The sequence below is a fragment of the Prunus mume genome, linkage group LG3 (assembly GCF_029339155.1).
Source record: "Prunus mume cultivar Tortuosa linkage group LG3, ASM2933915v1, whole genome shotgun sequence".
Classification (NCBI taxonomy): domain Eukaryota; kingdom Viridiplantae; phylum Streptophyta; class Magnoliopsida; order Rosales; family Rosaceae; genus Prunus; species Prunus mume.
Window position 1 is genome coordinate 9,665,579 of NC_142700.1, and position 12,793 is coordinate 9,678,371.

At 36.5% G+C, this 12,793-nt stretch overlaps 2 protein-coding genes and 1 pseudogene across 3 annotated transcripts; 2 read left to right on the forward strand and 1 right to left on the reverse strand.

The window, feature by feature from the left end:
- The first annotated feature begins 577 nt into the window (after window positions 1–577).
- Window positions 578–3,391, forward strand: LOC103325794 (uncharacterized). Its single transcript, XM_089049460.1, has 6 exons — window positions 578–862; window positions 1,282–1,492; window positions 1,736–2,095; window positions 2,329–2,453; window positions 2,610–2,820; window positions 2,921–3,391. The coding sequence occupies exons 1-6, from the start codon at window positions 709–711 to the stop codon at window positions 3,204–3,206; spliced, it is 1,347 nt and encodes a 448-aa protein (XP_088905586.1). The 5' UTR covers window positions 578–708; the 3' UTR covers window positions 3,207–3,391.
- Window positions 3,173–4,991, reverse strand: LOC103325728 (uncharacterized; annotated as a pseudogene). Its single transcript, XR_016125689.1, has 6 exons — window positions 4,484–4,991; window positions 4,283–4,398; window positions 4,043–4,166; window positions 3,780–3,893; window positions 3,488–3,648; window positions 3,173–3,309 (listed from the first exon to the last, which is right to left on the reverse strand). The product of XR_016125689.1 is annotated as an uncharacterized LOC103325728 (transcript).
- Window positions 4,992–7,962: 2,971 nt separating this feature from the next.
- LOC107880823 (uncharacterized protein At4g26485-like) lies at window positions 7,963–10,138 on the forward strand. The gene is made up of 4 exons (XM_016793301.2): window positions 7,963–8,479; window positions 8,787–8,985; window positions 9,211–9,491; window positions 9,622–10,138. Exons 1-4 carry the CDS (start codon window positions 8,326–8,328, stop codon window positions 9,990–9,992), a joined length of 1,005 nt encoding a protein of 334 aa, XP_016648787.2. The 5' UTR covers window positions 7,963–8,325; the 3' UTR covers window positions 9,993–10,138.
- Window positions 10,139–12,793: the final 2,655 nt, after the last annotated feature.

Consider the following 12,793-nt stretch of genomic DNA (forward strand, 5'->3'; position numbering starts at 1 on the left):
GTAAAGTAAGGTTGCACTTCTTTTTATAAATAAATAAATAAATAAAACAGTACAAGCGATCGATAGTTTAAATTATATTGGAGGGGGTCATGATCGAACTTGAGACATTTTATCTGCAAGTCAAGGCCCTCTTTCCACATGGGCTAGGCACTTGTTTAGTTGTTTTGATAACATGAGTAAGACTTGATTGACAGAAAGTTTTCAAAGGAAGGAACCTAAAAAGCCCAAGATTCTAAAAAGAAGGCCACAGCTTCTAAAGGAAGTCTTATAAAGGAGGGCATAATGGAAGATTTTACTCACAAATAAACGAATATGGTGTTTGGAGAAAACATTAAAATGAAAATCATTTAACTAAATGGTTAAACTACTTCGAATTTCGATGATTTTCACAAAAATGATGTTTTATGAAATACTTAAAGTATAAATCAATGAAATACAATGCAAAACACCCGACAAGAGTGTGCCTTGATAAAAAAAACTAAACTTGAACGTTTAGGCCAAAAGTGATAAGTAGAGATGCTATTTTAATTTGATGTGACACACACAAACACTTTTCCATCTTCCTAAGCTTTTCAAATCAAAAGGGTGTGAAGAGGCAAAGCGTTGTGTGAGTATACATACCGACTCAAAAATGTTCAAACAGTTTTAAGTACCCAAGAAGGAAAATATTAACAAGTCAAAGAATTCTGAGAAAGTTGGAGAGCAAGAATGGAAGTGTTTAGCTTTGAGAGACAGATTAAGCATTACAGCAGCTATCAGAAGATACTCTTAGTGGGAGAAGGAGACTTCTCTTTTGCCGTTTGCTTAGCCAGAGCTTTTGGCTTGGCTGTCAACATGTTTGCGACTTCTCTCGACTCCAGAGGTAATTTTAGATCACCGTTGACTTGTGTCAACGTCCGAGTAGTTCAAGTTTTAATCATTATTTCTGCCCAATTTACTTGGTTTTCAAGCAACCCAGTTGGAAATTTAAATAAAAACAACCAATTAACTCTAAATTTGGTTACTTTTTCTGTCTGCAATTTAACTCTGTGTCTGGTGTTAGAATTTACGTTTTGATAGGGACCAAAGAATTTACGTTTTGTTAGGATTGAGGGGTCCTAAGATTTAAACTTTTGTTTAAACGAGAGGGTTTCTGAATCATGATTGAAATCCTTTGCATCCCAATTGTAGAGTCATTAGTGGTTAAGTAATAGTTAAAGGGGGCCAGAGATGCAATCTTTTATTTTATTTATGAAAAAAATTAGAGGGTTCCTTATTGAATCCTTTGCATGCTAATTGTAGAGTCTTTGATGCTGAATTATTCAAAAGCTATGAGCAATGTGATGGAATTAGAGGCCAGGGGATGCAAAGTATTGCTTGAGGTGGATGTCCACAGCATGAGCCAACACCCTTTCTTAATTAGTGAACGCTTTGATCGCATAATATATAATTTTCCTCACGTCGGTTACTTGCACAGTCCCTTTTCTGCTGAATGCAATGGGTTCCAAAATCGGTAAGTTCACTCAAACCCATATATGCAGCCATTTTTTTAAGAATCATGGTATGTGCACTATGGTATTTTTGGGTTCATAATGTGTTTATTTTAGCGGAAAGGGTTTAGTGTTTAGGATTTGTATTAGAAAGGATAGTTATATCAAGAATTGAAACATTGTAGTTTTGAGCATAAGCAGAACACTAGCACACAAAAATGTAAACAGAGGATTTCGAATTCTATATAAAATTCATGCATTTTCAGGTTTCATCAGGATCTGATAAGGGGATTCCTCCAGAATGCAAGCGAAATGCTTACCGCGATAGGAGAAATTCATGTGACACACAAGACAACATTTCCTTTCAGTGAACAGAAAATAGTGGAGTTTGCACAAGGAGTTGGGTTATATCTGGTTCATGAAGAACATTTCTCACTTTTGGATTATCCAGCGTATGAAAATAAGAGAGGAGCTTGGATTTGTGATCAACCTTTTCCTGTGGGAATGTGTAAAACCTTCAAATTTACCAAGCAGCACGGTTATACCACTTCCGGTTTCAACATTGGAATTACTGCTTCAGGTCCATGGTCCGGATATTCTGGAATTATTAGTCCTCACATGCAATGGTAAGCCCCAGTACATGAATTTTGTTTTCTTTTATTTAAATTAGTTGTGATTTTTAATACTACAATGAGCAAGTGACTTGCGTGAGCCTAAATAGTTTTCAGGGTTAATACACCAAAAGAGCTATAACGTTCCTTCATTGAATCACTTACCATAATAGGCATATGAGTGAACCCATTATTTACAGTGATTTTACTTGGATTATGCCTGAATATACAAGTACTATTGAATGTAGCAAAGCTTATAGAAGTTATCAGAAGATACTCTTAGTGGGAGAAGGAGACTTCTCCTTTGCAGCTTGCTTAGCTAGAGCATTTGGCTCTGCTGCCAACATAGTTGCAACTTCTCTCGACTCCAAAGGTAATTGGATCAACGTTGACTGTTTCATACAAAAAAGAAAAAGAAAACCCAACTGAAGATTACAATTTATATACTTGCATAACTAAGATTATTCTTCTATGAAAATTAAATGGTTCCTATAGTAAAATCCTTTATGTGTCTGTATTATATTTGCAGAGTTTTTAATGGTGAACTATTCAAAAGCTATGAGCAACTTAAAGGAATTAGAGGACAGGGGATGCACAATTTTGCATTGTGTGGATGTCAAAACAATGAACCTTCACCCTCGCCTTTATAATAAGCAGTTTGATCGGATAATCTATAATTTTCCTCACTCGGGTTACTCGAATGGTCTTTCTTCGTCTGAATATAGCATTTTCCAAATTTTGTGGGTTCAAACAAACTAATCCATTTTTGCAACATTATATTTCTTTAAAATAAAAGAGTACCATGATCAATTGGATTAAAATTAAACCATGGATTTTCAGGTCACATCAGAATTTGGTGCGGGCATACTTCAAGAGTGCTCGAGAAATGCTGACCGAAACAGGAGAAGTTCATGTGACACACAAGACAACATATCCGTTCAGTGAATGGAACATAGTGACGTTAGCGCTAGAGGCTGGGCTATTTTTGGTCGATGTAGAGAGTTTCTCATTATGGAATTATCCAGGTTATCAGAATAAGAGAGGGGCTGGGATATGTGACCAAACTTTTCCTGTTGGAAAGTCTAGCACCTTCAAATTTTCCAAGTACGTCCCGTACTGCTTCTAGTTTCCTCCTCGGTGGTTCGAGAGTACTAGTTGTCCATGGTTGATGCTCTAGGCCACATCATGCTTTGTTTTAGTTTATTTGAAGTTTGTTGTGATTTTGAACCCTGTAATGTTTAAGCAACTGAATTTTGTAAGCCGAATTGTTTTCTGTTTATTGCATCAGTAGAGTTGAAACATTACTGGTTTTCCAGCAAGGCCCAAATTTATTAAATAACACAACATGGAAATGGAACATGACCAGACTTAGAAAGAACACATTAAAATAGGAAACCTTTCAATTACCAACTTGCACGCGTATTGGAGTTTTTTTGTATGCTTTTAAGATCAAATTGGGAGGTTAACAGTTTTCCCTGTCCTGCAAGATATTCAATAGTTCAAGCAGTTCCATTAAGCACTACAACAGCAACACAAATCTGAGCAACCTCCTCTCTTGATATCTTACCCTGCATATATATAAATACTATAAATCATAACATTCAGATATTATTACTATTATAAGGGAAAGAAAGAGCAATACATGTCATCACAGGCATACAACAAAGAGAGAATAGTGATCTTCTATTTGATTATATACCATTATATTGTCCTCCTTTGTCGAAAATGAGATCTGCTCCGGCAGGCTCCTCAGTTAATGCACAAGGCCTCACAATTGTATATGGTATTCCATTTCCCATATTAAGTCCTCCCCCTTATCCAAAACTTATCAATGTAAAAAATCGAAAGAGCTAAATCTGACCCAGAAAAAGATAAAGAACAGAAAAGAGCTAAGAAGTGGTATTTTGATACACTGATTATATATAAAAATATCAAACAGCGTGCACTGAATTAGTATGAAACCTTGAACTTGAATGTCAGTATAAAATCCAATTCCTTGTTTAAGCGAACAGCAGGAGGTTGTTTACTTAGATCAAGTCCAGGCCTGTCAGGTCAGGTAACTCCTGCAGAACCTGAGTGTACGAACCTACACTGAACACAAGCAAAGAGATTCTTTAAAGACTAAAACAGAAAGTGCACCTAGCAGATCAATTATGTTTAGTCATAAGAAGATAATCCAACAAAATGAAAAGAATGTGAAACCTGGGAGTAATAGGCTCTTTTAGATATGCTTGTATGCTTGATAATAGGAGCTTAAATGCCCCTTCCACAAAAGTAGGATTCAGTTTCCCATCAAATTCAAACTTGCTAAACATGAGCTGCCATAATTTTGAATCCCATCAATAAACATAGAAGAAAATGAAGTGAAAGAATAGACTAAAAAAAGTGGCTGCAGAAATGTGCCTGCAATGACACAATATTGCTGGGGTCAAAAGGTTGTGCATCCGATACAGTTATTGCTCGAAATATTGGCTTCAAAGAAGAAAATGGCACACGTACCTAGAAAAAAATGTGACAGATTACTAATGGAGTTTGAGATAGATGCAAAGATAGATGCAATAATGAGACTTGTGCGAGCAATTACCAAAGATTGATGCAAAAATGAGAATGTGCGAGCAATTAGCAAAGATAGATGCAAAGATAGATGAAGTTTGAAAAATTGCTAGGCGGTAGGCTAAAACAACAAAAGAAAATAACCAGACCCACCCTGGCACCCAGACCCTAAACCTTAAAGAACCAGACCCACCCTGGCACCCAGACACGCCTAGACCCGCCTAGACCCGCCTAGTGCCGCCCAGACCCTCCTAGCCCCGCCCAGACCCTCCCAGCACCGCTTAGACCTACCCTGCAGTGCATGAGTTTGAAAAATCGCTAGGCAGTAGGCTTAAAGAACAAAAGAAAAGAACCAGACCCGCCTAGCGCCGCCTAGAGCAGCCCAGACCCGCCTAGCTCCGCCCAGACCATCCTAGAGCCGCCCAGAGCCGCCTAGAGCCGCCCAGACCCTCCCAGGGCCGCCCAGACCCTCCCAGCGCCGCCCAGACCTTCCCATCACCTCCTAGACCTGCTCTGCAGTGCATGAGTTTGAAAAATCGCTAGGCAGTAGGCTTAAAAGAACAAAAGAAAAAAACTAGACCCACCCTGGCACCTAGACCCGCCTAGCGCCACCTAGACCCGCTTAGCGCCACCCAGACCCACCTAGCACTGCCCAGACCCGCCCAGACCCTCCCAGCATTGCCTAGACCTGCCCTACAGTGCATGAGTTTGAAAAATCGTTAGGCAGTAGGCTTAAAGAACAAAAGAAAAGAACCAGACCCACCCCAGCACCGAGACCCGCCTAGGGCCGCATAGACCCGCCTAGGGCTTCATAGACCCGCCTAGCGCTGCCCAGACCTGCCCAGGCCGCCTAGGCCAATTTTTCGTAATGCAGAGTATGGATTGGAAGGAATGGTTTCAACAAGAGAGGATGTTGGAATTGTAGTGATGGAAACATTCACAAGAAGGAAGCCAACATATGAGATGTTTGTTGGGAAAATGAATTTAAAGCAAAGGATTGCAACGCTTCTTACTTGGTGTGGTTGCTGCAAGCCTGCAGCTACGGCCTCTTGGGTGCTTTGCCGCTGCTTTGTTAAGAATTTTTATTATTAATTATGTTTATGATTATCTTGTTAAGTTGTGAAAGTCCTGTTCTTTAGGGACTTGGTTGTTTAGTTGCTAGTTAATAGGAGAGTCCAAGTTGTCATGGAGTCATGGTTAGTGGTTGAATGTCATGATTTTGTCGTGCATTAGTTGTTCCTATTATTTGATTCAATTTCAAGCTTATTATTTCTTTTTATACAAGTGATATTGGGGGAGGGGAAATCGGACCTAAGACCTATGAGCTACAAGCATGTGGTTGATTTGATTCATGTTTCTTGATTGTTGCTTTAGTTGTGGATAGAACAAATAATGGTTTTCACCAGCCCAATAACTTGCACAGTTGCTGCTCTTCCTTCATTGTCTGAACGCACGCTTCCTTCATTACACTCTCCAAATACAATACTACAATTTTATAACCATTGAATGTCCCATATTTATTTAATCTGATCGCTTTTGGATCAAATAAAACGAAACAAAAACCTGATAGTTTTCAATCGATATTACATAGGCGAGTCTCATGATTTCAATTTTTACACCTTGTCGGTATTTTGGCCTAATACCTACTGCCCGCAAATGAAAGACCGTTTTTGGCCTAATACCCATTGCATAGAGATTTATCATCCATGGTCTATGGCCAACATATCATGATGTTAATGTGCATCCATGGTGCAGATCAGTTTTACCAGCTCAAAGGGATTTCATTGGCGAACAACTCAAGATTGCGGTATTATTTTTTGTTTTTGGTTTTTGTTCAACGTTTTCTTTTTCAACTTTACACATATGACTCAAATTTTGCAGGAAATAGCTTATTTTGTCAAGCTGAAAGAGTACTGGTTAAATCCAACAGCGAAGGATTTGACTGAGACTACAAAACTTTGGAAAAACAGTGGAAAGTCCATGATAAATACTCTGATCTGCTTGCTAAAGACTACTTCAATTTAGCATTCAAATTTTATGAAGACGTTAATGTGACAAAGATGCTTGAGGATGCTGGAGTTTCAGTTGGGATGGATTTTTATCCTAGCTTGATCATTCAAGTGATAAGGCAAAAGACTAACAAATTCGCAAATATAAAGTGTTATAATGGAACATTGTGGGGGAAGTTCGAATCTGCTTCGGAAAAGATGGAATGTTTCAGGACTGTAACGTGTGTTTTGGTCCACTTAATCGTGTTGTGAGTTCGAATTTTTTATATATATATTTTGTTAGAGGCCCCCTCACAAATGAAATCCTGGCTCCACCACTGATCTGTGGAAAGCATTCTTTTTCTTCTTTCTTTTTCAATTGAAACTATCTTTTTTGTTTTTTTTTTTGGGAAAGTTACTTTGAAGCATTCATACAAAATGCTTTCATCATCATTAATTGTCATGATTCTTCTTCTTCTTTTTAATTTGAAATTGAATAAAATAGATGCCTTAATGTACTCCATAGGGAAAATTATCCCAAACGTGTTCCACATTCTCAGATGCAGATTCCATAGCTGTGAAGGTTTTTCCTCTTTCTTCACATCACAAGACAGTGATTTAGAAGTTCCCGTACAGTCCTTCCAAATATCTTAAGGCTTTGTTTGTGCCGATGCTCCTCAACTGAACCTCCACTAGCATCATTATCATCCGCAGGAAAATATGCAGATATTTCTTCTAAGAAAATCGCATACAATGGCATAGAGAACGAAGACCACAAGCATATAAATTAATTTTTTATATATAAAGAAAGTATACTCCTTGAGCAATTTCAGTATTGTGCCAAAAGGGTCTGTACAAAAGTTACATCAATTGAAAAGTGTGTCGGAATAGATGCACAAATCCCTTATTCGTGCTCTAAACTTTTGCTACTGATCACAGATTTGTGCTCTATGAGCAAAAGAAACTCCTATAGAGGAAACCGACCATGGCTGCACTGTAGCTATTGGTATTAAGCACAAATATTTGTGCTTTTAAACTTGAAAGAGCACAAATATTGTAGTAGTGTCGTGTTGTGGATACAAATTGATTCCACACACAACATTCATTTACGTGGTCGTCCCCTTGAGGGGTTTCCACCGAATGAAGTAGGAGATTGAACATGATTTACAAGAGTTACATCTTTAACTAAATAAAAAGTAAGGCTGCCTAAAAGTGAAAGTATAACTTAAAATAAAAGTAAAGTAGAAGTACAAAGAGATTTACTTCAACGTCCTCAATGAAAGTAAGGGCAGCATGAACACAAACCCGAAGCAATCAATCTGACCAGATTTCTCAATACAAACAGATGCACTCTTGACTTCTTTTAGTTTTCCAAATCAAAATTAAAAATGCAAATCAGTTTTTGCAAACCCAACAACTACTACATCATTGTGTGAAACGAGCAGATTCCTTTCATGCACTATCTCTGTCAACTTTTTTTTTTTCCTTCACGTTCAAAAGTACATCCTTTGTTTTGTTGAATTATTGTTTTATATAGCTTTAAAATACCAAACTTTAAGTAGAGATTATGTTTTAATTTGTAAGCGTTCGATGTGTATTAATACCGACTCAAACTGTTTTAAGTCCCAAAAGAGAAAAAAGGAAAAAAGAAAAAAGAAGAAGGAATTCTGGGAAAGTTGAAGAAGAAGAGAAAATCAAATCAGAATGGAAGTGTTTAGCTTTGAGAAAAAGATTAAGCATTACAGCAGCTATCAGAAGATACTCTTAGCCGGAGAAGGAGACTTCTCTTTTTCTGTTTGCTTAGCTAGAGCTTTTGGCTTGGCTGTCAACATGGTTGCGACTTCTCTCGACTCTAGAGGTAATTTTAGATCACCATTGACTTGTGTCAACGTCCAAGTACTTCAATGTTTACTCTTTATTTCTGCCCATTTCTTTGGTTTTCAAGCAACCCAATTTGAAATTTAAATAAAAACAACCAACTAACTCTAAATTTGGTTACTTTTTCTGTCTGCAATTTAACTCTGTGTCAAGTTTTAGAATTTACATTTTGGTAATGACCCAAAGGAAATAATAGGTAGAGAGGACCACAGATGTTGTCTTTCAAAAAGAGAACAAAAACCTGGAAGGTTTGCTTATTGAATCTTTGCATTGCATGCTAATTGTAGAGTCTTTGATGCTGAATTATTCAAAAGCTATGAGCAATGTGAAGGAGTTAGAGGCCAGGGGATGCAAAGTATTGCATGAGGTGGATGTCCACAGCATGAGCCAGCACCCTTTCTTGATTAGGGTACGCTTTGATCGCATAATCTATAATTTTCCTCACGCCGGTTTCTTTTCTTCTGAACGCAACAGGTTACAAATTTGGTAAGTTCAAACAAACCCATCCAGCCCTTTTTAAGAATCATGGTATATGCTCTATGGTATTTTGTGTTCATAATGTGTTTATTTTAGGGGAAAGGGTTTAGGATTATATTAGAAGGGTAATTAAATGAAGAATGGAAACAATGTAGTTTTGAGCATAAGCAGAACACTAGCACAAAAATGTAAACAGAGGATTTTGAATTCTAAATGAAATTCATGCATTTTCAGGTTTCATCAGGATTTGGTCAGGGGATTCCTCAAGAATGCATGCGAAATGCTGACTGCGATAGGAGAAATTCATGTGACACACAAGACAACATTTCCTTTCACTGAATGGAAAATAGTGGAGTTAGCAAAAGAGGTTGGGTTATATCTGGTTGATGAAGAACAGTTCTCACTATTGGATTATCCAGGTTATGAAAATAAGAGAGGAGCTGTGATGTGTGATAAAACTTTTCATGTTGGAATGTGTAGCACCTTCAAATTTGCCAAGCTGTTGTACAGTTCAAGTGAAGTCATGTACGTACGTTTTCTTATCGATCATGATATCACATCTAAAGGTGGCAACCGAGCTAATCGGGTCATGCTGACCTACTTAAATTGAGCTCACTACTCGTGCTTCATACCCATGCAGCCTAGCCCAAATAGCATGTACTCCAGGCCCATCTTCTAAGTTCATTAGATTAAAATCATGCATTTTTTTTAAAAATTTCAGGTTGCATCAGAATTTTGTGGTGGGATACTTGAATAATTCCAGTGAGATGCACAGGGCTTCGTATCCTTTCAGTGACTGGGAAATGGAGAAGTTAACAAAAGAGGTTGGCTTGTTTTTGGTTAAAGAAGAAGAGTTCTCACCATGGGACTGTTCATGTGCTGCTTCCAGTTTCCACCCTGGGACTTTGACCATTAGTTTATGGTCAGTTGACATAGTAGATATGGCTTGCACTTATTTAGAGAGCTTGGAAAGGAAGAAGCCAAAGCATGGCCACAAGAATTTGAGACCTCCATAAGATTTGAAGATTTCCAAGATCACAATCCTTACTACTGTTGTTAGAGCATCTAAGGAAAATGTCAAATGTAAAATATTAAATTGAAATTCTTGTAAAAAAAATAAATTATATTAAATTAAAATTTGATAGCTTACATGGCAATTCATTCCACCGGGCCAATGTGTCTTTTGTATTTATTAAAATAAGCAATTAATAAAGCAATAGTAACTTAAGAGCATCTTCAGTAGATTCTCTATCCTCTCATCACTAGCTTCTTTGGCTAAAAAGAAGGAAAATCCTCCTTCCAGCGGACTCCGTACTTGGCTCTCTATTTTAGAGAACCAACTTTTGGCTCTCTACATCTAGCAAGGAGGAGAGAGTATTTGGCTAGGAGGAGAGAGAAAAAAGGGGTAGAGACATTTGGGAGGTTGGTGGGGTTGGATTTCAACTTTTCTTTTTAATATATTTGATTTGCAAGAGAAAGAGCGAGAAAGAGAAAAAAAAATAATAATAAAATATTTCAGATTAGCTAAAATAGAGAACATTGCCGGTGCAAAAAACCTATATGGTTTGCTATAATAGCTTTCTAGCTATTTTATAATTTGGCTAAAATTTGGAGACTCTCCTGGAGATGCTCTAAGAAAGAGAAAGACATAATCTAAAGGTGGTGAGCAATAAATAAACCTTTGGTTAATGTGTTGATATCAAAATAACATCTCATAAAGGTTGATCTTAAATATTTTTTTAATATTTTTTTTACATTGGGCTCCACTATAAATTTCCCTCTTTTAAAGTTTTATCCATCATACGAGTCCCATTTTCTTTTAAAACTTTAATAAAATAATATAGTATTTGATATTTTATGTGGATTTAAAAATTTACAAAGTGCTAAATTCTGACTTAAGCCGTCAAATTCAAATTTAACATCTTTCATTTTTTGTTGACCTTTATGGCACTTTGTAGACTATTATATGTTACTTCAAAGTTTTGAACAATATATATATATATATATATATATATATATATATATAGAAAGCAAAAGGTAGAGAATGGTAAAACATTCAAAATACCAAAAAATGCTCTTGGTTAATGCAAACATTAAGAATTGAAATTATTAATTAAATGAGGATAATATGGTAAATTCACACTTTTTCATATTAAAAAAATTAAAATTAAAATTAAAATCAGATAATAGATCATATTTTTATGGAACACAACTACCCATTATCTTTTTTAATTCTAAAATAAATTTAAAATTTTTTATAAAAAAACCTCTCTCAGACGTGGAAGGGCGTATGGAGAGGCTAGTAATTATTTAAATACAAAAAAAGCCACTAAAACTTGCACGCACATTTCAGTTCGGTTTTTCCAAAATGTAAGGTTGCTCTTTGTTTAGTTGACTTGTTGACATAAAGCTTCCAGAGGAAGGAAGCTAAGAAGCACCGGCTTCGAGCATTCACAATCATGCTCTCTATTTTTTACTTAAATTTTAGCTAAAAACATATCAAAGTTATTTTAGGAGCTTTCTATAAAATTTAAACTTCAATCGTGCTCTCTAGTTTAGGGAGTCATAAATGCTATAACTCTTTTTTCATTGGTCCATCTCTATTATAAAATAAATAAAAAAATAGTTAGCATTAAATAAAGGTTTGAAATATTCATTAAATAAAGTAGTATTAAATTATAGGGAGCCATTATGAGTCATTTCTCTCTCATCAGATTTAGGAGTTTCTACAGGTCTCCCTATTTTAGGAGGTGGATAGGGAGCATGGTTGGAATTGTATTCTTACAATTCCTCTCTAAAATTTGTCTAAAGAGGTAGTTTAGGGAGCTCATTGTGGATGCTCTAAAATAAAGCATTGTAAATGTTTTGATGATGACAAATTGGTTCTTATATATCAAATGTATTTCAAGCATCATAAATATGTATTCTCAAAACATTATAAATAAATAAAAAGGTTTTTTAAGAGCTATAGTCCTTGAACTCTGTACCCACTTGAGCTTTAATTTCTCAACTTTCAAAATGGCTTTCACGTCCTTCAACTCAACTTTCGTTTGTAACAAAAGTCCTAAAGTAACTCTTATTACTTTTCTCCGTCAAAATGAGGAGCAAATTGACTGTACCCATTATTTATCATAATTGGTAGTGAAAAGTGCATAATTTTGAAATCTGGCATATGACTGTACTATGATCAATTGGATTAATTAAACCATGGATTTTCAGGTCACATCAGAATTTGGAGCGGGCATACTTCAAGAGTGCTCGAGAAGTGCTGACTGAAACAAGAGAAGTTCATGTGACACACGAGACAACATATCCGTTTAGTGAATGGAACATAGTGATGTTAGCGCTAGAGGCTGGGCTATTTTTGGTCAATGAAGTGAGTTTCTCATTGTGGCATTATCCAGGTTATCAGAATAAGAGAGGGGCTGGGATATGCGACCAAACTTTTCCTGTTGAAAAGTCTAGCACCTTCAAATTTTCCGAGTATCATTCGTACTGCTTCCAGTTTCCTCCTTGGTGGTTGGAGAGTACTAGTAGTGCATGGTTGATGCTCTAGGCCACATCATGCTTTGTTTTAGTTTATTTGAAGTTTGTTGTGATTTTGAACCCTGCAATGTTTAAGCAAGTGAATTTCGTAAGCCGAATTGTTTTCTGTTTAATGCATCAGTAGAGTTGAAACATTACTGGTTTTCCAGCAAGTCCCAAATTTATTAAATAACACAACATGGAAATGGAACATGACCGGACTTAGAAAGAACATTAAAATAGGAAACCTTTCAATTACCAACTTGCACACGTACTGGAGTTTTTTATATGC